This window comes from Leptosomus discolor, chromosome 1 (genome assembly GCF_034619465.1).
Source record: "Leptosomus discolor isolate bLepDis1 chromosome 1, bLepDis1.hap2, whole genome shotgun sequence".
Classification (NCBI taxonomy): domain Eukaryota; kingdom Metazoa; phylum Chordata; class Aves; order Leptosomiformes; family Leptosomidae; genus Leptosomus; species Leptosomus discolor.
Genome location: NC_141391.1, coordinates 4,203,753 through 4,227,080, shown reverse-complemented (window position 1 = coordinate 4,227,080; position 23,328 = coordinate 4,203,753). Strand labels below are relative to the sequence as shown.

General features: G+C 48.4%; 2 protein-coding genes across 2 annotated transcripts; both read left to right on the top strand.

The window, feature by feature from the left end:
* Positions 1 to 13,973, top strand: ALG8 (ALG8 alpha-1,3-glucosyltransferase). The gene is made up of 13 exons (XM_086481660.1): positions 1 to 80; positions 719 to 797; positions 2,107 to 2,300; positions 3,307 to 3,416; positions 4,350 to 4,417; positions 4,963 to 5,089; positions 7,051 to 7,154; positions 7,273 to 7,393; positions 7,688 to 7,827; positions 8,633 to 8,772; positions 11,045 to 11,142; positions 12,207 to 12,279; positions 13,422 to 13,973. The coding sequence occupies exons 1-13, from the start codon at positions 1 to 3 to the stop codon at positions 13,651 to 13,653; spliced, it is 1,566 nt and encodes a 521-aa protein (XP_086337786.1). The 3' UTR covers positions 13,654 to 13,973.
* A 1,718-nt stretch (positions 13,974 to 15,691) lies between these two features.
* On the top strand, positions 15,692 to 18,740 carry NDUFC2 (NADH:ubiquinone oxidoreductase subunit C2). Its single transcript, XM_086481659.1, has 3 exons — positions 15,692 to 15,838; positions 17,515 to 17,658; positions 18,535 to 18,740. The coding sequence occupies exons 1-3, from the start codon at positions 15,700 to 15,702 to the stop codon at positions 18,582 to 18,584; spliced, it is 333 nt and encodes a 110-aa protein (XP_086337785.1). The 5' UTR covers positions 15,692 to 15,699; the 3' UTR covers positions 18,585 to 18,740.
* The last annotated feature ends 4,588 nt before the right edge of the window (positions 18,741 to 23,328 follow it).

Sequence of the window (23,328 nt, the reverse complement as noted above, 5' to 3'; positions counted from 1 at the left end):
ATGGCGGCGGGCGGCCGGAGCTGGTTCCGCGTCCTGGCGCTCGGCGTGTCCCTCCTCAAGTGCCTCCTCGTCCCCGCGTAGTAAGGAGCGTCCCCGGGCGGGGCGGGCGGCGCGGCTTGCAGCCCTCCGGGGGCTCCCGCCGCCCCTCGGGGCGGGCCGCGGGTGGGGATGGGCGGCGGGGGCCGGCGCGGGGCCGCGGTTCCTGCGGGGCCCTGATCTCCTGAGGGGCCCAGTTCCCTTCGGGCGCTGGTGGGGAGCTGGCGGTGCTGCCTCCTCGTCCTCTGGGCGGTGCGGAATAGCTTCGCTTTTGTGTTTGGAGGCGCTTACAGACCGTGCTGCCTGGCTGTTGTTCGGGGGAGAGGGAGGGTGGGGTTTGAAACGTTAACGCTTCTTAAATTTTAAAAGGCACTGTAGCTTTTTTCCCCCAAACAAAGAAAAAAAATCGAATTGCTATTAAAAAATCAGTCAAAACCTGAAATTTTGACATTAAGTGGCAGAAAAGGCCGAGCTATAAAGAATCCTTGTCCTATAGGCGCCTGTGTATGTCCTTAGCGCAAAGTTCATGCAGGATCTTTGTTCCTGTTCGAGTTACCTGATCAATGTCTTGGAAGTTGCCCTAGAGCTGATCAGCGTGGGCTTCCTCTTTGTCTGCCTCTGGTGGTGTCCTCCGAAATGTTTGTCCTTTACGTACGCTACTCTTAATATAAACCTTCTGCAGTTATTCCACAGATTTTGAAGTGCACAGGAACTGGCTTGCCATCACTCACAACTTGCCCCTCTCTCAGTGGTACTATGAAGTAAGTACGTGTTTGGTGTTTTTTTTTGGCTGTGTATGTGAATTATAGGCATAAATTGGGTATGTCAGCCTGTGTGAACGCTAGAGGAGAAAGGCGTGGGTGCTGGTGGTTGGCAGCTGTATAGCAGTGGTTCAAAACCATCCCCGTCACCATTTGTTGGCCCTGTGGGGTGTCTAGTTAAAAAATGAGAGTTGTTGGGGGAAGCTGCTAGTGCTGACGAAGGCAAAGTGAAAAAGACAATTAAGGCACATGGATATTGGAAAGGCTCTGTGACACAGGAGCAAGCTGCGTGGTAGTCTTAAACTGCTGCTCTCTGCTCTTGTCACTGATGGTACCCAGTTATCACAGTAGAGAATGAATCATATAAATGGGTATAGACGTTGTGGAATCAGTCACTCTTAAAGTTTTGAGCTTCTGCTGGTGCACTGTGCAAGAGTGCATCGATTTTCATCTAGATGAATCACTTTTAAGTTCATGATAGAGTCAGCCCACGCAGTTGGGTTTTAATCCATCTCAACAGTATCTCCTGGAGTTCTGGGATAAATATCCCAGTCTCTAGTACTGCTCCCTGGGAGCGTCTGGGAACTGTGGATCCGGGGGTAAATGACTGGTGCAGCTCAGAACTTCCTGACGGGCTGATCCGAGACTGTAGAACCAATTCCTGCGATGCCAGTGATAAACGCCCGATGCCAAAGCGTGGGATGTCTTTCAGCAGGATAATATAAGCTTTTGGGAACACGCACGCTGACAAATCTACCCCTCTGTTCCTCCTTCCTCCTCTCCTGTTTCCACAGCCAAGGAGTTGCTCAGGGTGTTATAACAGTCCTTATGGGAAAAGACCAAATAGTACCATTTGATTTTGATAAGGTCTTACTAGAATTAAGACTTATTGACTAATGAGTAGAAATAATTTTGAGGCTGTAATGAGGCTGATTGTGCTGGTGATCCCTCTGACATAGACCAATACTCACTGTGAGCCATTTCATTGAGGTTGTTTTAATATTGGCCCCATTACTGTAAGCTGATTATAAAGAATAGACAATTAGATACTGGTTAGGTGCTGATGCACCCAAATGTTGTTTAATCTTTTTCTACTAATGAAGAGATGTCCCATCCCTCTACCAGGACTACAGAACAGCTCGAGTCACGCTCAGCCCCGTGCGGCCGTCTGCTTTATTGTGAAGTGGTTTCTGTTAAACAGAGGCTACTGAGATAAAATACTTCAGCTGATTTGCTGTGCTGAGCTGTCCCTGAAGGACTGTAAACAGCATGGATCGTGTTAAACCATTTAATCTTATTTTGTCTTTAGGCAACTTCGGAATGGACCCTGGATTACCCACCGTTTTTCGCTTGGTTTGAATATGCACTTTCGCACGTTGCCAAGTACTTTGACCCCAAGATGTTGGTTATTGACAACCTGAATTACACCAGTCACGCAACAATCTTCTTCCAAAGATTTTCTGTCATCTTTACAGATATCCTTTTCATATATGCCGTTCGTGAGTAAGTCTTAATGTTCGAATTTTGGGGACTGGGGGTAATCTTTAATATATGGAATTTGTGTAGAGTAACAACAAAAACTGATTTGTGCCAGCAAGCTTGTAAATGCAAGGAAATAGCAAAGTTGCTTCAACCTGTTCAAGGAGAAATTTGGAACCCGCTGCTAAGCACAAGAGAACTTTTTGTTGTTCTTGGAGATGCTGTCGCTGTGCCTGTAGTCAGGTTTGTGTGCATTTGGGCACTGGCTGCTGTTCCACACTTGTGCACACCTAGCTGTGTTTCCCTGTTGCTTTGCTTATACTCTCTTCATCTAGAGTAGAAGCACAAAGGAAACTTGTGACAAAGTGCCGGTATCATCAAGTATGCTACGTCACTCCACTGGTTTTGGTGGTCTTGATGATAAACTTGATTATTCCAAGTCTACCAACATTAAGCTTGTGTGTTTTCAGTGGGCCCTGACTTTGTGAAGAAGTGTTAATCTTGCATCTGAAGAGGAGAGGGGGAGAGATGTTTTGAGCATGATGCTGCCGAGCTTAACCTGTAACGGTCCTACCTCGTTTTACTCTGCTCAAAATCTGGGTGGAAAGTTCTCCGCTGCACTGGAGCACTCCCTGAGCTTGTTCATGCACTTTCTTTGTGAAGCGGGCTAGCTTTGCCTTGTGGCTTTTTTCCTTTTATTGTTTTATTTATATTTAATTTCCTTTTATTGTCATAACCAACAGGTTATGACAACTATACGGTTATTATTGAATGTAAGACTTGAACCTGGGACTGAGTTACTTAACATGAGCTTTAGCATGTGGAACATACTACAGCTATTGAAAAGTAAAATCCTTTTTTTGCTGAACTTTATTCATGACATTGTCTTCCCTTGATGAATTGAGCAAGAATTTTGTCATTGCCTTCCATCCTCATAAAACAGTTAACTTCAGGTTCAGTGCACTTCTCAGCTCTTAAGTTTTTGTTGACTGTTTCAGTTCAGACTTCTTTCTCTTCTGCTCTTGTTCAGGTGCTGCAGATGGGTAAATGGAAAACGAGCTGCAAAGGATATCCTGGAAAAACCAACGTTTATTCTTGCTGTTCTGCTCTTGTGGAATTTTGGGTTGTTAATTGTGGATCGTATCCTTTCAACCGTTGTGGCTCGTTCGTGTTTTGCTTTTAACAGCCTGTTACAGCATGTGGTACAAACCCATGAATATTGTTATTATTGCTGTCCCAGCAAGTAATGCTACTGTTTGTGTTTCTGAGGTTAGTTGAATAACTTCATGTTTTCATTAGAATTATTATTAGGCAAAATGGAAATTGTTTGGGTTTTGGTCTGATTTGCCAGAATCAGGAGGACCAGTCTGGCAGCAACATGCCTGTTCCTGTCGTCTGCTCCCCCTCTGCCTGCATACAGAAAGAGTAGCAAAGAGCCTCTTTTTTCGGGGTGTGGTTCAGAGTTTGTCCTATGGCAAGGGAAATCTTACAAGTGCTTTATGTCCAGGCTGTATTCAACTGGTTAATGCTACATGAGAATTAGCAAGGGTTTTTTTGAAGTCCAACGATTGCAAGTCCATCTTGACACAATGTGCGTTGATGTCGCTGAGGAGGGGGCAGAGAGGGAAAACAGTAATTCTTTTACAGGAAGGACCAGTTTTGTCTGTTCCAGTCCTTGTCTGAGTTGCCTGCTTAAAGGTGTAGGTGATAAGTGAGGACTACTGACTCCATTAACCGATGTGAACCAGAAACCAGTATTTAAAAATTCAAAAAGTGGAGAATTAACGTTTTAGTTGTTTTGCTTTGTGTCATATATGTTGCATGATACATGTGTGGTCAGGTTGTTATGGTTTGTTTCATCGAGATAATGTACTAGTAGTAGTAGACTTCGTGTCTGTGCTGACAGGTATGGTTAAGTAACGACTTCATGTCTGTGTAGAGTGAATTTAAGGTTACTTTCTTCATTTAAGTTCCATTTTAATCTGACTTTATTGTTTATAAGTTCGAGTCTTCCCCAGAAAACAGGCAGCAGTAAAGAAACCTTGCTTTATTCCTTTCTTGACTCCAGTCCAGATATCCACTTTCAGTACAACGGCTTCCTGTTCGGGCTGATGCTTCTCTCTGTTGTCCGACTCTGTCAGGTAAACTGGAATGGCTCTTCCCTGGTGTTGCCCTGTGTATTTTAGGTGCATTAATTACCCACAACGCGAGCAGCCCAACGAAGTGATTTGAGAGTGGCTGGAAGTTGAAGCGTGCCGAGCTGGATGTCTAATTATTTGTTTACTTTGGGGAAAAGAGGAGAGCTTGAAACTCGCTATAATTACTTGCTGATGCTGCAGCATTTGCGGTTCCCTGTGAGAAAGCTAAATTGTCTTATACCTCAGCAGCGTGCCATGGCTTCCTGCCATCTTCTTCCAAGGCACCAGTCCTTAGAAAACATTACCTCTGAAGCTGTGGGGAGGTGAGGCCTTTCCCAGTTTTCCAAGTATCACGTGATGATGTAGTTTCCTCCTCACACCTGTTGAGCCTAACGCTACCGAGTTTGTAATTTGAAGTAAATACTCCTTTGTTTTTATGCCCATGATAAATGTTTTCACACCTTAGGAGTACAACAGAGGACCATTAAAAGTTAGTACAAAGGGAGAACGAGAAGAAAAGCTTGGGTTTTGTTTTGTTTTTCCTTTAGAAAAGATATTTGGAGGGCGCTCTTCTTTATGCTGTTCTTCTGCATTTCAAGCACATCTACATGTATGTGGCCCCAGCATATGGCATTTACTTGCTGCGATCCTATTGTTTTACTGCAAATAACGCAGGTAGGATGGGTTTTTCCACGCTCGCTTTTGGGGGATTGTGTTAATTAGTGGGGCCTGGGGAGTACACAAGACATGCAGATACCATTGGAATGAAATGGCTGTGGGTCAAACAAAAATTCTGCTTGGGGAGCAGAGTTAGTAAGAACTTTAAAGATATTTGAAATTTATTTATGTAAAATTTGTGTTTCTAAGGAGCTCTTTATTGAGAGAAACCAACATGAACAAACTGCAGGTGGCAGTTTGAAGCTGTAAGAATTATTCTGGTTATGAAATGATTAGATAGTATCAGAAGCTATCTCAAAGTCCTCCTTTGAGTTTCTCTCCACTTCTTAGCACTGAAAAACATGTTTGATGTTCCTCACAGAAGGCGTTTCTCTTGAAAGAGGAAATACTGAAAGTTTGTGTAATGGAGGAGCTGCAATGTGGAAAAAGTAAAGGCAACCTGATTGTTGAAGGAGGCAACTGAATGTATTGACATAAAATGCTGTGTGCAGCTTTTAGATAGTGCTGGCAAGTCGTCATTAGTGTGGAATGCTTTGTCTTCCTGTCCATTTGCCACAGATTTCATAAAATCACGGAATGGTTTGGGTTGGAAGGGACCTTTAGAGTTCAGCTAGTCCAACCCCCCTGCAGCGAGCAGGAACATCTTCAGCTACATCAGGTTGCTCAGAGCCCCGTCCAACCTGACCTTGAATGTTTCCAGGGATGGGGCATCTATCACCTCTCTGGGCAGCCTGTGCCAGTGTTTCACCACCCTGGTTGTAAAAAAAGTTGTTCTTTAATATCTAGTCTAAATCTGTGCCCTTAGTTTAAAACCATTACTCCTTGTCCTGTTGCCACGGGCCTTATTACAAAGTCTGCCCCCATCTTTCTTACAAGCCCGCTTTAAATATTGAAAGATTGTGATAAGGTCTCCCCGGAGCCTTCTCTTCTCCAGGCTGAACACCCCCAACTCTCTCAGCCTGGCCCTCACAGGGAGCTGCTCCAGCCCCCCGAGCATCTTTGTGGCCTCCTCTGGACCTGCTCCAACAGGTCCGTGTCTTTCCTGTGCTGAGGACCCCAGAGCTGGACGCAGCACTGCAGGGGGGATCTCACCAGAGCAGAGCAGAGGGGCAGAATCCCCTCCCTCAACGTGCTGCTCCTCATACAGCCCAGGATAGAGTTGGCCTTCTGGGCTGTGCGCGCCCATTGCTGGCTCATGTCCAATGTTTCACCCACCAGCACCCCCAAGTCCTCCTCCTTAGGGCTGCTCTCCATCCCTTCACCCCCAACCTCTGTTGATACCAGGGGTTGCCCTGACCCAGGTGCAGGACTTTCCACTTGGCCTTGCTGACCTTCATGAGGTTCACACGGTCCCACTTCTCGAGCTTGTCCAGGTCCCTCTGGATGGCATCCTGTCCCTCAGGCCTGTCAACCGCACCGCTCAGCCTGGTGCCATCTGTGAACTTGCTGAGGGTGAGCTTGATTCCCCTGTCCGTGCCATTGGTGAAGATACGAAATAGTATCGGTCCCAGTACAGACCCCTGAGGTATGCTGCTTGTCACTGATCTCCATCTGGACATCGAGCCATTGACCGCTACCCTCTGGATGCGACCATCCACCTGGTTCCTCACCCGCTGAACAGCCCACTCATCCCATCTATATCTCTCCAATATAGAGAGAAGGATGGTGTGGGGGACCACGTCAAAGGCCTTGCAGCAGTCCAGACAGATGACAGCCATAGCTCTTCCCTTGTCCAGTTCACTATAGAAGGCTACTAGGTTAGTCAGGACTTGCCCTTCATGAAGCCATGCTGGCTGTCTCAAATCACCTCCCTTCCCCCCATGTGCCTTAGCATAGCTTCTGGGAGGATCTGTTCCGTGATCTTCCCAGGCACAGAGGTGAGGCTGACAGGTCGGTGGTTCCCAGGGTCCTCCTTTCTACCCTTTTTAAAATAGTCATAATCTGTTTGCTTCTTGTAGATGGATCCCTGAAGTGGAGAAGTTTCAGCTTTCTTCATGTAACTCTTCTGGGATTGATCGTCTGTCTTGTTTCTGCCCTTTCATTGGGCCCATTCATCGTATTGGTAATAACCCCTTTTTCACCTGTTATTCCCCTGAACTGTGAGAAAATTGTGTTATAAAAATATAAACCATGTTTCGTCTAAAGAGACCATTTCTTCCTTTTTTTTTTGTTTTCTGTAGGGACAGCTGCCTCAAGTCATTTCACGGCTTTTTCCCTTCAAACGAGGCCTCTGCCATGCTTACTGGGCTCCCAACTTCTGGGCTCTGTACAATGTCGTGGATAAAGCCCTAACAATTTTTGGTACGGTGTGCTCATCTTGCTATATGGTGCTTAAATGCAGGTAGAGCTCTCGGGAGTTTAGTTTTCCTTCCCCATTTGAAATGCAGGTAATAAATTACACTTTCAGATTGTCTTAAATCACCTGATTATTTACATAATCCAGTGCGTGATAAATTTCCAGCAGTAGGCCAGAAATCAGTCATTCCTCTCTGCTGTCCTTTAAAAAAGAAAAAGCTTGGCCATGTGCTTAGTTCAGCTATTTCATTTCTTCATTAACATTTATCAGTTTGCGCTTTGTTTCTGTTTTGTTTCTAGGTTTAAAGTGTAATTTTCTTGATCCCACAAAAATTCCTAAAGCCTCGATGACAGGAGGGCTGGTTCAAGAATTTCAGCATACTGTCCTCCCTTCAGTGACTCCACTGGCAACGTTAATCTGTACTTTCATAGCTATATTGGTAAGAACAAATAATACTTTTTGGAAACTTGGTGTGTTTTGTCCCTAGTAGGTGTAATTTGATTAGTGTGCACTTCACACAAATTTTAATTCCGGGTCAACAAGTAAGTTTTCTTTAAAAACAAAAATAAAAATAACAAAACCAGTTATTAGGATAAATATGGAATTAATATCTATCTTGATCCACAATATTGCTTTCTTCAAGTATGGCTAAAATTATGGCTTGTGTCGGCTGTAGAACTGATTTTTAAGAGATTAAAAGCAATCTTGCATCAAAACCACTCTCTGCACGCTGAGCCAGTGGGAACTTTTTGTGACAGAAGTTAGTTGAGGTGGGATGTGAGTGGAGACACTGAGGGAGGTGTTGGGGCAGCACGAGCTGCGGGCAAGCGTAGTGCTCTTCAGGTGACAAGCAAAGAACTGAAGGTTTGGTGAGTAATTACCTGGCTGCAGAGTCTTTTTTTCACTCTAATGAGCATCTAGCCTTTAATTGGAGATCTTAGTTACTACATAAACGTCTTGAAACATCGTTAAAATGAGTTTAGAAAGACAGTTCTTGCAGCACAAATAGCAGGGAGCGGGCGGTGGTCTTTCAGTCTACTTTTTCCCTCCCGTTAGCCTGATGAAGTCCTTCAGGCTCTACTGGTACATCCAGGCAGATACGGTTCCTCCAGGGCTTGTGCCACAACCTGGGTGCGGTGGTGGTGGTTGACGTTGGAAAAAAAAAAAAATCTCATTGGACAATGGCTTGTGTTCAGGATTGCCAAACTTTTCACTGAAGTCCTGTTTTTGCCTGTTGTTTCTAGCCCTCTGTTTTCTGTCTTTGGTTTAAACCTCAAGGGCCCAGAGGCTTCCTACAGTGCCTTGTTCTTTGTGCGCTGAGCTCCTTCATGTTTGGCTGGCACGTGCATGAAAAAGCAATACTCCTTGCTATTCTGCCTTTAAGGTGAGTAGATTTTGTACCTGGTAGCTGGCCAAACCGAGCCTGCTGCCGCTTGTTGAGGAATCCTCAAAGAGGATCGCGTTGTTTTCGGTGTATTTCGGGAAATGCACGTGTTTACAGAATGCCTTAAGCTGTGAAGTTTTAGCGTGCTTCAAGTAAATTCATTTGGGGGACAATAAAACGTGATTACCTCAGCCATAGGATGTGCTGATGCAGATATAGCGTATGTAGGAAACTGGCGTGGTGTTTTAACAAGCAGCGTCTTTCACGACAGCCAACGCTGGTTTCCACTTTACAATAGTTTGCATTGATGGAAGCTCTGAGTAGAGCTTTACTGGGAGCAGCTGGGAGCAGCTGCTTTCTGTATCAGCGCTGTAGGGCACAGCAGAGCTTTGTACGAACTCACAGATGAGCAGAACAGCAGCAGCGTGTTGGTGTGGGGATAAGCCATTGCTTTTTGGAGCCCGACACGCAGGCCAACAACTGCACACGCTCTTTCGTGTGTCTCTGAACGCCGAGTGCTGTTAAGATGCAAAATATAACAGAAAAATCTCTGTGTTTGGATTCAGACACCTGATTGCCGTTAGAGTAACGTGAGGGGGGGAAAAATGCTTGCAAAAGAAAGGATCTCAGGCTTGAGGCTGCATGTGGACACACCGCTCCTGAAAGAATTCATTTAGCTTCCCCTTGAAGCCTCCTGTTCTTAGTGATGGCTTGAGGGTGTTGACGAAAGGTCGCCATCACGACAAACTTACCTGCACAGTGGCAGATCAGCAGACACTTCTTCATTGCAGCGCTGGGAAGCGCGGGGGATAGCTCCACCTGACGTGCTTCAAAGTTACATAAAAAGTTCAGCATTTTATATCCTTTTTCTGCAAAGTCATGGTCTTTAATATATTTTAACATAAGCCTGCATGCTATGCCCGCTATTAATTGACATTTACAATGACTGGTCCACCTATTAACTAACTTCATTAATATTCCTATACTAATATAATCATTGGTTATCTTACTGATCAAGATCTCTGATGCACAAATTAGGATGGGGAGGAGGTGAGGGTCTTCACCTTAACATTCCTTAGTTTCTCTGGTTTCATCCCATAAGATAAGACGACACACCAAGAATGGGCACTTTCACTCCCTGTACCTGCCTCCCTGTTCTGTTCTGGACAATTTCACCAATGAGCAGCAGCTTTAGCTTTGACCTTCTTCGCAAGGCAGCTGCTGTTTCTGAGCATCAGTGAGGTTTTGTATATCTCTTACTACAATGTAAACTAATATCATCAATACATAGTGTTAGTTATTCCTTGAAGCAATTAAGTCGTTCATTAAAAGCCATTAGTTAGCAATGAAAAGTAATTATCTCTTCAAATTCCAAACTTAATTATAACAGGGGCAGGCGTGGTAAAACCTTTCACTCGGGTGACACATGGACGAAAGCAGGCTGCTTTCTTAGGGTCTTTTTCTCCTCCCAGTGTGGTTTGTGCAGAACATTCAGTCCCAGAGACCTATTCTGGGTCGCAGGTCTTGTGGCTTTGCCTTTTGAAGAGAAGAACTTATTGGCTTGCCTGGCTTTTGAAGCATTTGATGCCACTGTCCTGCTCAGCTTTGGCAAGCAGCATAGCTGATGAAGTCCTTGTTCTCTCTGAACAGCTCAGAGATCTTCTCTGGCAGGGACAAATGTGAAAAATCATTGTAGTCTTTTCACTGCCGGGCAGCTGACGCCTTGCTGAGTGCTGGGGTTCGTATTTAAAACGCCAGGTAGATTGTTCAGGAGCCAGCTGAGGAGAGGGACCTTCTGCCCTACGCTTGACAAGGCCAGCACGCAGTTTCTGCCAAAATAAAAGGTTTAAATCAGATGCTCAGAGCAGCTGGTTCAGAGGTTTAGTGATGCTTAAACTTCTGAAGCGGGAATTGTGGGAGGGAGGGGATTCACACTGGAAAAACACAAGGAAGGAGAAGAAGTTGGGATGGCAGTGGTGGCAACCAGCTGGCAAAGGAAAAAGACCATTTGTGGAAAACTTCAGGCTGGTGTTTGTGTTCAGCGGGTCTGTGGTTTTCTGGGGGAGGGTTTCTTGGCTGATTTTTCTCCTGCGGATTTATCTCTGAGGCCACGTGGTTTGGAAGTAGGAGACTTCATCGCAGCTCCAGTGTCTGGAGGGACTATGAAACTATTTGATGTGTTCTTCGGTCTCTTGTGAATTCTGTGGTGTTTTGCTGACGTTAAGTTTCTTCACTAAAAGACAAAAGCGTAACAAATTCTCGTCGTTTTTAGCTTGTTGTCTGTTCAGAGAGCGAAGGACGCTGGCATCTACCTGATTCTGACAACCACAGGGCATTTCTCACTTTTTCCATTGTTGTTCACGCCAGCAGGTAAAGTGTTTTCCTTCTTTCTGTGCTTTCATCTTACTGCTTTGGGGTTTTTTTCCAGAGATGACATGCAGGTAATGATTTATTTTATGTAATAAGTTGAAAGCTGCAGGAAGCTGTTTGTCAGCCTGTTCCCATAAATACAAACTCTCCAACTAGTGACAAGAAATGTGGGTTTATAAAGCGGTGGAAGAGGCATCGGCTTGAAGTTGAAAGAGATAGGAAATCGTCATAGTCAGTATTTGTTACCCCTCATTCTGCCACAGTTCTAGAAACGCCCCCCTGTTTGACATAACCATGTGAAGCAAAAGTGATAAAGACAATTTGAAAAGGCAAACCTGTTTTCTAGCCGACTCTTCCAGCCGACTGCTACTTCATGCTGTCAGTAATGTGCTTGAGCTAAAACCATGCAGCAGCATCAGATAAATCAGTACGTCTGGGGCAGATTGATGTGTCTTTGTGACCCAAGGCTGTGCCTTCCTTCCTCCCCTTTCAACTAGCCAAGGGTCTGTTTGCTTCCCTTCAACCCTCGGCCATCAGAGCTACGACAACGCTGTAGCTTTATCGGTTGTCGTCCTTCTGGGAGAGTTCAAATCCAGACACTCCCCCTCTTGTGCTCTGATAATGCCGCCTATTTGCAATAACAAAGCCTTGAGGGATTAGAAACATCCTCTGCCTTCTCTGTTCATTTTATTTAGCGTCCAGTCTCGAACTAGATAGCATGGACTTGGCTGTCACCTTTGTTTTAAGCTTCCCAGTGAGTTCTGGTTTCTTTTGAGTAGGAAAATCTTATTTGCAGTGCTGTCATAAATTGTACTTATTTGTGAGTTCAGCATGTTTATAGATAACTGAAGTTGAGGGTATTGCAAATGCCTGGCACTTGCTTTAGTAAATATTGATGCTCATTTTTAGGTGTCCTAAGCAGTAAACCCTTTAATTCTGTTTGGAGAAACTAATTAAGTTGGACAATACAAGTTTGACTAGTAGGATTTAAAGACACTGCGATTTATACGGCAAAATGTTCTTATAATTAATTTTAAAAGCACGTTATGTTCCTTGTATTTCAGAACTTCCCATTAAGATACTGCTTATGCTGCTGTTTACTGTTTATAGCTTCTCCTCGTTGAAATCTCTATTCAGGTAATTAAAGAAACTCGTTCCTAGCACCAAGAACAGAACCATTTCTTCTGTCACGGGGACCAGTGTGGTCATAAGGGGCAACCAGCACAGAAAACTTATGCTGAAGTATCAAATTGAAGTGTTACTGGTCAAAAGGTGCTGCTGCTTCTATTCTTAGGAGGCAAGGCTTAAGTTACTGTGGGGTTTTGTGGTACTTCATATTTTCATGTCTGGAAGGGGCAGGTTATAAATAACACAGACTTACAAGCTGTAATTTCTCAACAAATCTGCAAAGGCTTGGTTGTCAGGACATAGATAAATCATCCTGTGTGGTTTTACCAGCTGCTGATCTCTTACCCACTTGACCAAAGATTGTGCTTGGCCTTATAACCCCTCTAGTCTCCACTTTCCTATTTCCCAAACTTTTCATGACCAAACCAAGCTGTGATGAAGGAGGTTGGATATGCTGTAAGCCTGTATTCAGTACGTCAGTCACCTGCTTGTTGTAGGTGATCCTCTTTCAACCAGACTGCTTTTCCCCCCTTAGTACTCCAGAATCCAATCGTTCGGTCCCAAGAGCTTTAACTAAAAACCTCTGTAGGAGCTTAGTTTCTGTCTAGAGATGGAGCTTTTGCAAGCTTCTTGTTCCTCACTTTCCAAAACAAGCAAATCCCTTCCAGAAGAACATCAATTCCCCTGTAAACTACCTGCAGGCAAAACCCCAGTGCCAAGGACTGTCCTTTGCAAGAGAGATTGGCTCAGCACGTCCTACGGAGAGCTTGGGGAAGGGGGCAGAGGTTAAGACAAATCTGACACCCCCGTCTTTGGATGTAGGATAATTGCAGTGGGACGGGCGTGTGTATATTCAGTTGTTCACTGAAATGGTGTGAGGTGAAGCGGAGCAGCTGCGGAGGTTTCTGCTTAGATACCAGGGCATCTCGGGACTTGGTGCAGAAGCCACGTGGTGAGGAAATCAGCTGTACCCTGTCTTATCACACCGGGGTTTTTTTCCTCCTGAAATTCTTTAGATCGTGGTTTAAAGCCTTATTGTGAACTAATGGGGGATATTCTGGTCACCAGTGATAGCTGAAGAACAGAAGAGTTATTTTTAGGTAACATCATGTGTTTTAACACTTTTTTTTTATTTATTATTCCTCTGACAGGAGAGAGAGGCCTCTCCTCAACTGGCTCGAAACCATCTACCTCGCCCAACTAGTGCCTTTGGAAATCTTCTGTGAATTTATATTTCCTCTGACGCCCTGGAAACGGCACTTTCCTTTTGTCCCTCTGTTGCTGACCTCGGTGTACTGTGCTCTGGGTGTCGTGTACGCTTGGCTGAAACTCTACGTCTCGGTCCTGACGGAGCGGATTTCTGTTCGGCAAAAGGCCGAGTAAAGCCGCGGGGTTGGGACCAGTCCCAGGTTATCCCTGCGAGAGGATGAGGTGTTGTCACAAGGACATACAGCTCTTGGTAGGACACAGCATCATGTACCATTGCCACACAGGGAGTTTTTCTTCCAAGGCTTCTCTGCTGCCCAGCGAGGACACCTCTGAGCAGAAGCGCCCGTCACAATAACACGGGGTGCAGGGAGATGCCACTTGCCGTGGATAAACTGTGAAGCTTGACGAGGTCCGGACTTCTGTCCCCAGGAAAACCTGCCCGGCTTTCCCGTTACTGTTTGTATTTGAATAAAAATTGCTGTGGCAAATTACAAGGGATCATTTCTGTGTAGAAGAGAGCGTTGTAACTGCTTTCTGTGGAATATGTAAATTAAAAAGTTGATATTTTTGGTTTGAGCATTTCTTGTGACTTTTTAGTCTTGTGTCTAAGCCCTGTTTTCTGAGGGATGCCCACACAAGTGTCCAGCTGGAAACTTGTCCTGAGGTGCTTTGCCAAACTCCTGAACGCCCAAATCTCAAGCTTTAAATTAGTTGCTTAATGCATCCATGTCCTTTTGATCTTGTTTCATAAATTCTTTTCAAAAAGGTTTTAATATTCTAGTAATACTTATTTTTGTAGACCAGATGACTTTATTAAAGCAGCTTCTGAAATAAGGAATTTCTTAAACACCATTAAATGTGTCAGATAATGTGGCTGGATAATCATATTTATTTGCTATTCATGTGAAACTCTGCAACTGTGACAAGAGACCCAGTATCCCCAGTTCCTCTAGTAAATTGAGGAGGAAGTATACTGTGTTCTGCCTCTGCAGAATCACGTACCCTTAATTATGATGCTTTCCTACAGCTTCACTGTACTTTTTTAAACCCTACACCACTGTCCCTAAAAGATTTTGCTCTAGAAATTGGGGTCTGGTTTGCATACCAGTGCTGACAGGTGAAACTGGGAAGGGAGAAGGGGTGGATTTCTGGGGTTTTTTCCCAGTACTTCTTGAACTTTCTTCCATGTTAGTTGAAGAACGTGACATAGCCCATGGGATGGTTGTGCTCTTTGCATTCTTTGAATATTTTGGATGTTAAAATAGAGTGTGGCTCTTGTTAGGACGGCGGGTGGGCAGCGGAGTAGTTGCTGTGGCCATTTGTGTAACCAAATAACTTAGACACTTAAACTTTTCACAGCCAATGAGCTCATTTTTGGACTTTCACTCTGGTTTTCCTTACTTTCTCACAGTTTCTGATTTTTCTACTTCATTAACTACTTTGCCCTGTTCTTTTTAGCTGCTGGCAGTGCCTTGGCGCTGCTTCCAGCTGTATTCTACGTTCGGTCTGTGCCTCAAAGCCGTGGGAAGCGTAGGGCATCCACCGTGCTCACCCTTCTACTGGTGCCTTAAGAGTAATATCCCAAAAAAGACCTTGCTCCGTGCTCTGCTCCAGCAGTGCCTCCGTAAGTCAATGCAAAATCCTCTGAGGACTCCAGCTTTGGCATCGCCCACTAGGGAGTGGGGACAGCCCAAAGGAAAAAAGCTAAAAGATCATTTTTTAGGAAAGAGGCTGGGAATCCAGTGTTTTCCAATGGTTACGTCGGGCCTGGTACTGGTGCCGTGGTGATTGTAGAGCCATTAAAAAAGAAAAACTAACCCCACGGTAGCTCTCGGCCTTTGTTGGCAGGAAGGGCTCTAAAAACGAATCGGTTTTGATGTTGGGCGTTTAATTAACTCCCTGATTTAATTAATTAAACCCCTGGTTTAACTACAGCCTGGCCTGCCCGGGCAGTGGGGGCCGAGCCGCGTCCCCCAGAGGCCTCAGGGCCGCGGGAACCCCCCACCCGATCCCCGCGAAGCCGCCGACTCTCGGAGGGGGGGGGGGGGGGATGTTAGCCAAGGGGCTGGGGGGGGGGGTGGGGGGGGTGGGGGCGGTTTTTCGGTGAAATAGCTAAAAGCGGATGAAAGGCGGCGGAACGCGTGTGCGCGGCGGCGGGAGCGGCGGAGGGAGCGCGGTGCCGCACCGCCCCGCCCGGTCACCTTCGGCGGGGCGGCCGCCATGGTGTTCCTGCCGGACGAGTCGCGGTCGCTGCCGCCGCCTCCCCTCGTCAACAAGGGGTCGGTGTGGCTGGGTATGATCGGCTGGGTGGCGGCACTGCTGGACAACGGCTTCAACCGCCGCCCCGTCATCCGAGCCGGTGCGGCGGGGCTGGGTGGGGCGGGAATGGAGGGGTTGGGGAGGGGAGCCCTGAGGTGAGGGGAGCCCTGAGGTGAGGGGAGCCCTGAGGTGAGGGGAACCCTGAGGTGAGGGGCTGGGGGGGGGACGGGTGTGGGGGATTTGGGGTCACTGTGCGATATAGCGGTGGGGGGAAGGGGAGGCAGCCCTGAAGTGAGGGGCTGGGGGGGGGGGGGGGGGGGAGGAGGGAAGGGGCTATGTGGGATTTGGGGTCACTCTGAGGGGTATAGGGGAGGAGGAAAGGGAGGGAGCCCTGAGGTGAGGGGCTGGGGAAGGGGGTGTGTGGGATTTGGGGTCAGTCTGTGTGAGATAGGGGCTGAGGAAGGGGGTTGGGGAAGGGAATGTGTGGGATTTGGGGTCACTGTGTGTGATATGGGCTGGGGAAGGGGATGTGTGGAATTTGGGGTCACTCTGTGTGAGATAGGGGCTGAGGAAGGGGGTGTGTGGGATTTGGGGTCACTCTGTGTGAGATAGGGGCTGAGGAAGGGGGTGTGTGGGATTTGGGGTCATTATGATATAGGGGCTGAGGAAGGGGGTGTGTGGGATTTGGGGTCACTCTGTATGATACAGGGGTTGAGGAAGGGTGTGTGTGGGATTTGGGGTCAGTCTGTGTGAGATAGGGGCTGAGGAAGGGGGTTGGGGAAGGGGATGTGTGGGATTTGGGGTCACTGTGTGTGATAGGGGCTGAGGAAGGGGGTTGGGGAAGGGGATGTGTGGGATTTGGGGTCACTGTGTGTGATAGGGGCTGAGGAAGGGGGTTGGGGAAGGGGATGTGTGGGATTTGGGGTCACTGTGTGTGATATGGGCTGGGGAAGGGGATGTGTGGAATTTGGGGTCACTCTGTGTGAGATAGGGGCTGAGGAAGGGGATGTGTGGGATTTGGGGTCACTCTGTGTGAGATAGGGGCTGAGGAAGGGGGTGTGTGGGATTTGGGGTCATTATGATATAGGGGCTGAGGAAGGGGGTGTGTGGGATTTGGGGTCACTCTGTATGATACAGGGGTTGAGGAAGGGTGTGTGTGGGATTTGGGGTCAGTCTGTGTGAGATAGGGGCTGAGGAAGGGGGTTGGGGAAGGGGATGTGTGGGATTTGGGGTCACTGTGTGTGATACAGGGGCTGAGGAAGGGGGTGTGTGGGACTTGGGGTCACTCTGTGATATAGGGGTGGGGAGAAGGGGAGACAGCCCTGAGGCGAGGGGCTGGGGAAGGGGGTATGTGGGTTTTGGGATGAATAAGAGATATAGGGGCAGGGGGAAGATGAGGGGCTTGAAGGGGTGGGGGGAAGGAGTGCTCTGTGGGATTTGGAGTGACTCTGTGGGTGGTAGGGGCAGGAGTGAATGGGAGGGAGTGTTGAGGTGAGGGGTCTGCTGGCGGGGGGGTATTGGAGGTAATCGGAGGGGGCTGGGGAAAGGGGCATTGTATGGGGCTGGAGGGGATTTGAGGAGTGGGAAGTGGCCATGGGAGGTCTGCAAGTGAGGGTGCTGTAGGGCCATGAGGGGGCCGACCATGGGGGCGAAGCAGGGAGAGAGGAGCTGGAGCACGTGGAGCTAAAGAGAGTGGTGGCTGGAGAAAGCAGGGGGCCACCTGGGACCGGGAGATGGGCTGAGATGGGGACATCCCTCCTCCTCCTCCTGCTGCAGGCGTTCACCGCCAGATCCTGTTCGCCACCGTGGGGTGGTTCGTTGGCTATTACCTTACCAAGCGTGCGGAGTACATCCACGCCAAGGTGGACAGAGAGCTGTTCGAGTACGTCAGGCAGCACCCGGAAGACTTCAAGGCAGCAGGTGCTGCACGGTGGTATTTTTAAAAAAAAGACCTTGGCCTGCCGTAACGTACCAGTTAACAAGTGCTGATGTTTGTAAAGGTGTTGCTGGGCCACTGGCAGAATCTGTTCTTTTCTAGCAAGGCACGCTGGCTGCTAGCTCCCCTGCTTATTCACGTTCTGAATTGCAACAGTATGAAGGATTTTATGATAGGAAAATAGATCTTTTTATGGAGCTGATCCGCTGCCTTGACGACCAACTCTTCCTCCTGACAGCATGTTTTCATATAAAAATGGTAGAGCCAAAAAAATAGAGTATAGGCCAAGCTTGTGCCACTGAAGAGAAACAAATTAGAAATGAGAGGTCCTGTTCTTGTAAAATCACCATTTTACTGTTTCTTCTTGTAAAATGGCGGCACGCGTTGACTCAAAAATGGTGTGATGAATGTTCAGAAAATAAGCAGAGCGGGTGAAAACAGCACAAATAGGCAGGAAAACTGCAGTGCTGTCGGCTCAGAGCCTTGGTGAAGAAGAGAGTCTTCCTAAACGTAGTCACTAAGCCCAGCAGTGCAATTTTGGTGAAAATTGTTGGTTTTCTAATAAAATACAGTCAGGTGACTCTGGCTGTTGGATTGTAATCCACGTGGCGCCATTTCAGAAGGAATCTGTAGAAATAAAGAGCTGTTAGGATCGAGATCTCTTTGCGGGGATCTGCAGGTCGGGCCTATGGAAAAGAAGTTACGTCTTTAGTTCGTGCAGCGAGCTAATAGCTCGCTGTTGGTAGCAAAACCCACGTTTTTGGTGGCTTTGTTAACCTTAAGGCTTCGTATTAAAAATCTTCAGAGTCGATGTCAAACGCTGATCAGGTTTTCACAACTCCACCCCTTGCCTTTTGTAGAAAAGAAAAGGATAGGAGAGCTTTTGGAGGATTTCCACCCAGTCCGCTGAGGATTTCTCCAGCGGCGACGCGTCGCAGGATGCATCTGCTGGACTAGTTCCGTACCGAGAACTTCGGCGGGCTGGCTGCAGCTATTCAACCGTCCATTGCTTGGAAAATGAACCATGACTCGCTTTCATGTAATAAAAGCTACGATTAAATACTTAGTGTTTAGTTATTTGTTCTTCTGTTGCCTTATGGTCTATCAATCAGGAGGCGGCTGGTGCTTGTAATAGGGTAATAACTTGGATTCCTCCCTTTTTCAGTTATTTTAATTGTGAAAATGGAAGGTTGTTCATGCAGTACATAGCTTATAAAAAAACCCCAGAAATTAGTTATGTAAATTCTTCTTTTTTTAGTTTCTTCTAACCCTTGAACATGCTCTGGACCAGCCGCTGTTAGGCACTGTGGCCAAAGTCTTGCTGTGAAATGACTTCTGTCCCGCTGGCGAAAACAGATGCTCTCCCTAATTAATTCCCTCTCTCATTGTGCATCCTCATGTTCCTTTTTCTTTGCTGGGGATCAGGATCCAACCTTCCTCCTCTCTCACCTGCTTGTTGGCTCCCAAATCCGGATACTCAACCCAAACGTGTTCCAGACACGCCAAGGATCTGCAGCTCTTCTCAGTTTCACTGCAGGGCGCCCAGCACGTCCGGAGCTCGAAGCTCTCCCAGTTGAGGCTGCTGCCACTGTGAGTGTTGCTCTGTTTGCAGGCGCTGCTGTGGCCCTGCGCCCATCCCTCGTGCGCCCTCCTCTCTGCTAGAGGGACAGGGACCCACGTCCCCCGGTGTCACGGTTTGAGGCCAATAAATCTGTCGTGGGTTGAGGCTGGGCCGGCCACTCACGAATGACAGACGCTCTCTATTAACCCTTCTTCCCTCCCAAAAAGGGAAAAGGAGAGAGAACAAGGGAGAGAGAGACTTTACGGTTTGGAAAAGAAAACTAAAACAGCTTTAATGAAACAATAACAATAAAAGATAATAATAAGAATAAGGAAATAATGAAATCTATACAATATGTACAAATAGATACAAACCCGATACCGAACCCAGCTCCCCCCACAGTGATGATGATACGTCACCACTGACACTGCAGAGCTGGCACTGGGGCAGTCCCAGGCTGGACTGGGCAGCAGACAGGGACGGGATGCAGGAGCTGGACTCAGGCACTGGATTCAGGGACACACGGGTCGGGATGGACGACAGAAGGACAGACAGAGTCCTCCTCAGGTGTCGGCCATCGAAGGAGAGAGAGAGACCCTGGTGACGCCTCAGCTTTGCACTGAATATGACGTCCATGGGGTGGAACACTCTGTGGGTCAGGTTTGGGTCACCTGTCCGGTTCGCTCCTCCCTGCAGGGGCGACCCTTTTCACTCCCAGCACCCCAATACAGCGTACAAGATTTAGCAGTGACCTTGGTCGCTACAAGAACAAGTATAAGCAAGGGCCTCTCTGCGTCCCATTCCTTGGTACGAACTATAAACCTCAGGCGTTATCGCTGCCAGAAGCAGTCACTGTCTGGAAAAACAGGCTGCTGTTTCAGAAAATGCCGTTAGTTAGAAGAGACTTAACTGAAAAGTTAAAGCACTAAAACAGAATTAGTTCTGGTTTAGCCCAAACCAGGACACCCGGCACGCGCCTCGTGTCTGTGCGGTTGTCGCCCTCGCAGTGAGGATGGGACGTTCACTGAATCCAGTTTCGCGCGGTTGCAAAGATGGGTCGTTTATTGAGGCGACAGACGTAACAGTAACAGAATTGCTGGTGGGACATGCACTCGCCGCAGTGGTGCTGACATCCTAGAATAACGCCGGCCCAGTTTTCCCGGGTGTTCTCACCAAGGAGGCATCCCTACTTTGGGTGGAAGAAGAGCACAGCCTGTCAACCATCTCTTCTAGGTCTTCAGTCCCTTTCTCCCCATTTTCCCCCCTTATTCTCCTCTTTTTATTCTCTTAATTCCTTGTTTCCCCTCCCATGAGTTAGGCAGAGCACGATTTAGGCGGAGAGTTGGGTGACATAGTCACGTACGTATAGCATGATCTCCAGTTCTCATGAACATTAGCAGGGCTGTTAGCTGTAATACTAATTTTCTAAATAATTAAGCAAAGGTTTCACTCCAGGGCATCGCAGCCTTCGGAGCGTTGTGCTGAAGCTGTTTTTCTGCTTGGTCCCTCCCTCTTTAGCCGAAACAGCCGCCACAAGGCTCCCTTTTCCCTTCTCCCCTCGCAAGGTTTGTAGGAGGCAGAAGCAGATACCAGCGTTCTTATCCTTTGGCTGGTTTTCTCCAGATGAGCAAGTTGTTCAGCTCTGGTTCTTGTTCTATCCAGGGCGTGATAAACATGTTGCTTTACTTTGCTCAAGTCAAACCTGACAAGCCTGTGGCGTTTCTCCACAGCGTTCAGTGGATCCATGTGTTTTTCTGCCCAGAAAACGGGGACCGGCTTTTGCTGCCAATGCCGTCGACGTAAGGAGGAAATTCTTTACACTGAGGGCGGTAAAAAAGTTTCCCAGAGAAATTGTGGATCTCTTGAAGTGTTTAAGGTCGGTTGGACGGGGCTTTGATTGCCCTGAGCTAGTAGAAGATGGCCCTGCCCAAAGGTGGTTAGGGTTAAGGAGGAAGATGACCATCAGCTGGATTAAATAGTGACCAGGGAATCACAGCTCTGCTCAAGCGGTTGCTCCGGACCCTGTCTGGTTGGGTTTTAGTTATCCCCTGCCTGGCGTGGGCAGGCTGCAGGCAGCGCCACGGGAAACCTCCACGGACCCTTGGAACACCAACAGGGAGCAGCAAACCACCCGAGGACATCCCAAGGAGGCCTCTGCAGAGGGGACCTACAGGGGTGGCGCTGGCAGGGCTGGGTGGAGATCAGGGTCGACACAGCCCTGGGACCTCTGGGCAGTGCTGAGTGTCCTGGAGAGCTCTGCTGTGGCCACAGCTACGGTGCACCAGGGACCATGGGGAGCTGGGGCTGGCAGAGGACGAGCCAAGCCACCTGAGACCCCAAGAGACATTTGGGCTTCAGGGTCAGAAGTCTCCACCCTGCAGGGAAGCCTGCCTTCGTTTGAGTGTTTTTGAGGAGGGAGGAAGAACAAGTGATGGGTTTGTCAAGAGACAGCGAGTCCCCATACACCCTGCCCCAGACACTCCTACTTCAGGACTGGTCTGGAGGTCTCACACAACCCAACCCCTGCTAAAATAAGGTGGTGGTAATGAACAGGAGATACTTCCTTGAAGGGGGGTTGCCACAAACTGGTTATGTTAAGGAGGAAGATGACCATCAGCTGGATTGAACTGTGACCAGGGAATTATAAAAGGGACTTTTAAAATCAAGAAGATGTCAGCCTGAAAGGAAGCTCGAAAACTCCCAGCGTGAGGGAGGGACATTGGAGGGGCAATGGCAGGAGTCAAAGCCCGCTGGACACTGCCAAAAGCAGCCCCGCCAGCATCCCAACCTGCCCCCAGGCCTGGCAGAGCATCCTGCCAGTGGGAAGCTGTGAGCAGCCTGCAGCCAGCTCCTGGGCTGATGGCACAGGGGCACCAGGCAGGGAGAGAGCCCGAGTCAGCATTGGAGAGGCTGGAAGCCACCTCTGGAGATGGTCTAGTCCATCGCCTGCTCGATCACCTCTCTGGGCAGCCTGGGCCGGTGTTTGACCACCCTCAGCTTTAGGAAAAAACTAAATCTGTGTTTTCCTTATGTTCAGAGGGGGGTTCCTGCATTTCAGTGTGTGCCCATCAGCTCTTGTGCTGTCACTGGGCACCACTGGGAAGAGCCTGGCTCCACCTTCTCCACACCCCCCATCAGGTCTTTCTACACATGGGGAGGATCCCCGTGAACCTCCTCTTCTCCAGGCTGAACAGTTCCAGCCCAAACACCCTCTCCTCATGTGGAAGATGCTCCAGCTCCTTCATCACCGTCATGGACCTTGACTGGACTTTCTCCAGTACATCCAGGTCTCTCTCCCACTGGGGAGCCCAGACTGGACCCAGCACCTGGATGTGTCCCACCGGGGCTGAGCAGAGGGGAAGGATCCCCTCCCTCCACCTCCTCCCGGGAGGCTGGTGGCCATCTTTGCCCTGAGCACACCTTGATGGCTCATGGCCAGCTTGGCCAACCAGGGAGCCAGAGCTGGGGTGGGCGGGTGTGAATCTGTGGGGTGCTTTCCCCCGGCACCTGCACGAGCGGGCAACAGGCAGCAGCAGGGGGTACGGCTGCGGCCAGAGCGCCCCGAATCCAAAGGCAGGGGTGTGGGGCAGGGAACCTGCCCTCTGGGAGGGCCAGGGGTGCTGGCAGCCCAGCCAGCCTTGGGGGTGGTGGCGTTGTGTGGTTGGGACTTCTTGGGACTGGGTAGAGGAGGGTGTTCGAAGTGTCAAAAATGGGTCGAAACTGTGCTTTCCCTCTTGTCTTCCTGACCTGAGCCTGTGTGCCCAGGTCACCGCTTGCTGCCTGACTCGGTGCCGTTAAACAGAGCTCAATAAACTGCTGCAATCCTGACTGGCTTCAATGGTGCGAAGGGAAAAGGTTCTTTCCCCGCGGGGGCGGCACCAGTGCCGGTGCGGCGGGAGCCTTTCCAGGGCAGCGCGGAGCCAGCACCCCCTGCCACGCCTGAGAGGGCCTGAGCTCCTCGCCTGCCCTCGTCCTGCCAGGGCCCGGCGCTGGGTTTCTCGAGGACAAAGACCTTTTCTGTGACCATCATGCTTCTCTTATCACCCATGCCCGAAAGCGGTGACCAGCAGCAGGGCAACGTCGGGGCTTGACG

Excerpts from the sequence above, each read along its gene's own strand:
- ALG8 (XM_086481660.1), top strand. The coding sequence starts at position 1 with ATGGCGGCGGGCGGCCGGAGCTGGTTCCGCGTCCTGGCGCTCGGCGTG. Across the intron at positions 4,418-4,962 it reads CTGTTGTCCGACTCTGTCAG|AAAAGATATTTGGAGGGCGC; the intron begins GTAAACTGGAAT and ends TTTTTCCTTTAG. Across the intron at positions 12,280-13,421 it reads TCGTTGAAATCTCTATTCAG|GAGAGAGAGGCCTCTCCTCA; the intron begins GTAATTAAAGAA and ends TTCCTCTGACAG.
- NDUFC2 (XM_086481659.1), top strand. The coding sequence starts at position 15,700 with ATGGTGTTCCTGCCGGACGAGTCGCGGTCGCTGCCGCCGCCTCCCCTC. Across the intron at positions 15,839-17,514 it reads CCGCCCCGTCATCCGAGCCG|GCGTTCACCGCCAGATCCTG; the intron begins GTGCGGCGGGGC and ends CTCCTGCTGCAG. Across the intron at positions 17,659-18,534 it reads GGAAGACTTCAAGGCAGCAG|AAAAGAAAAGGATAGGAGAG; the intron begins GTGCTGCACGGT and ends TGCCTTTTGTAG.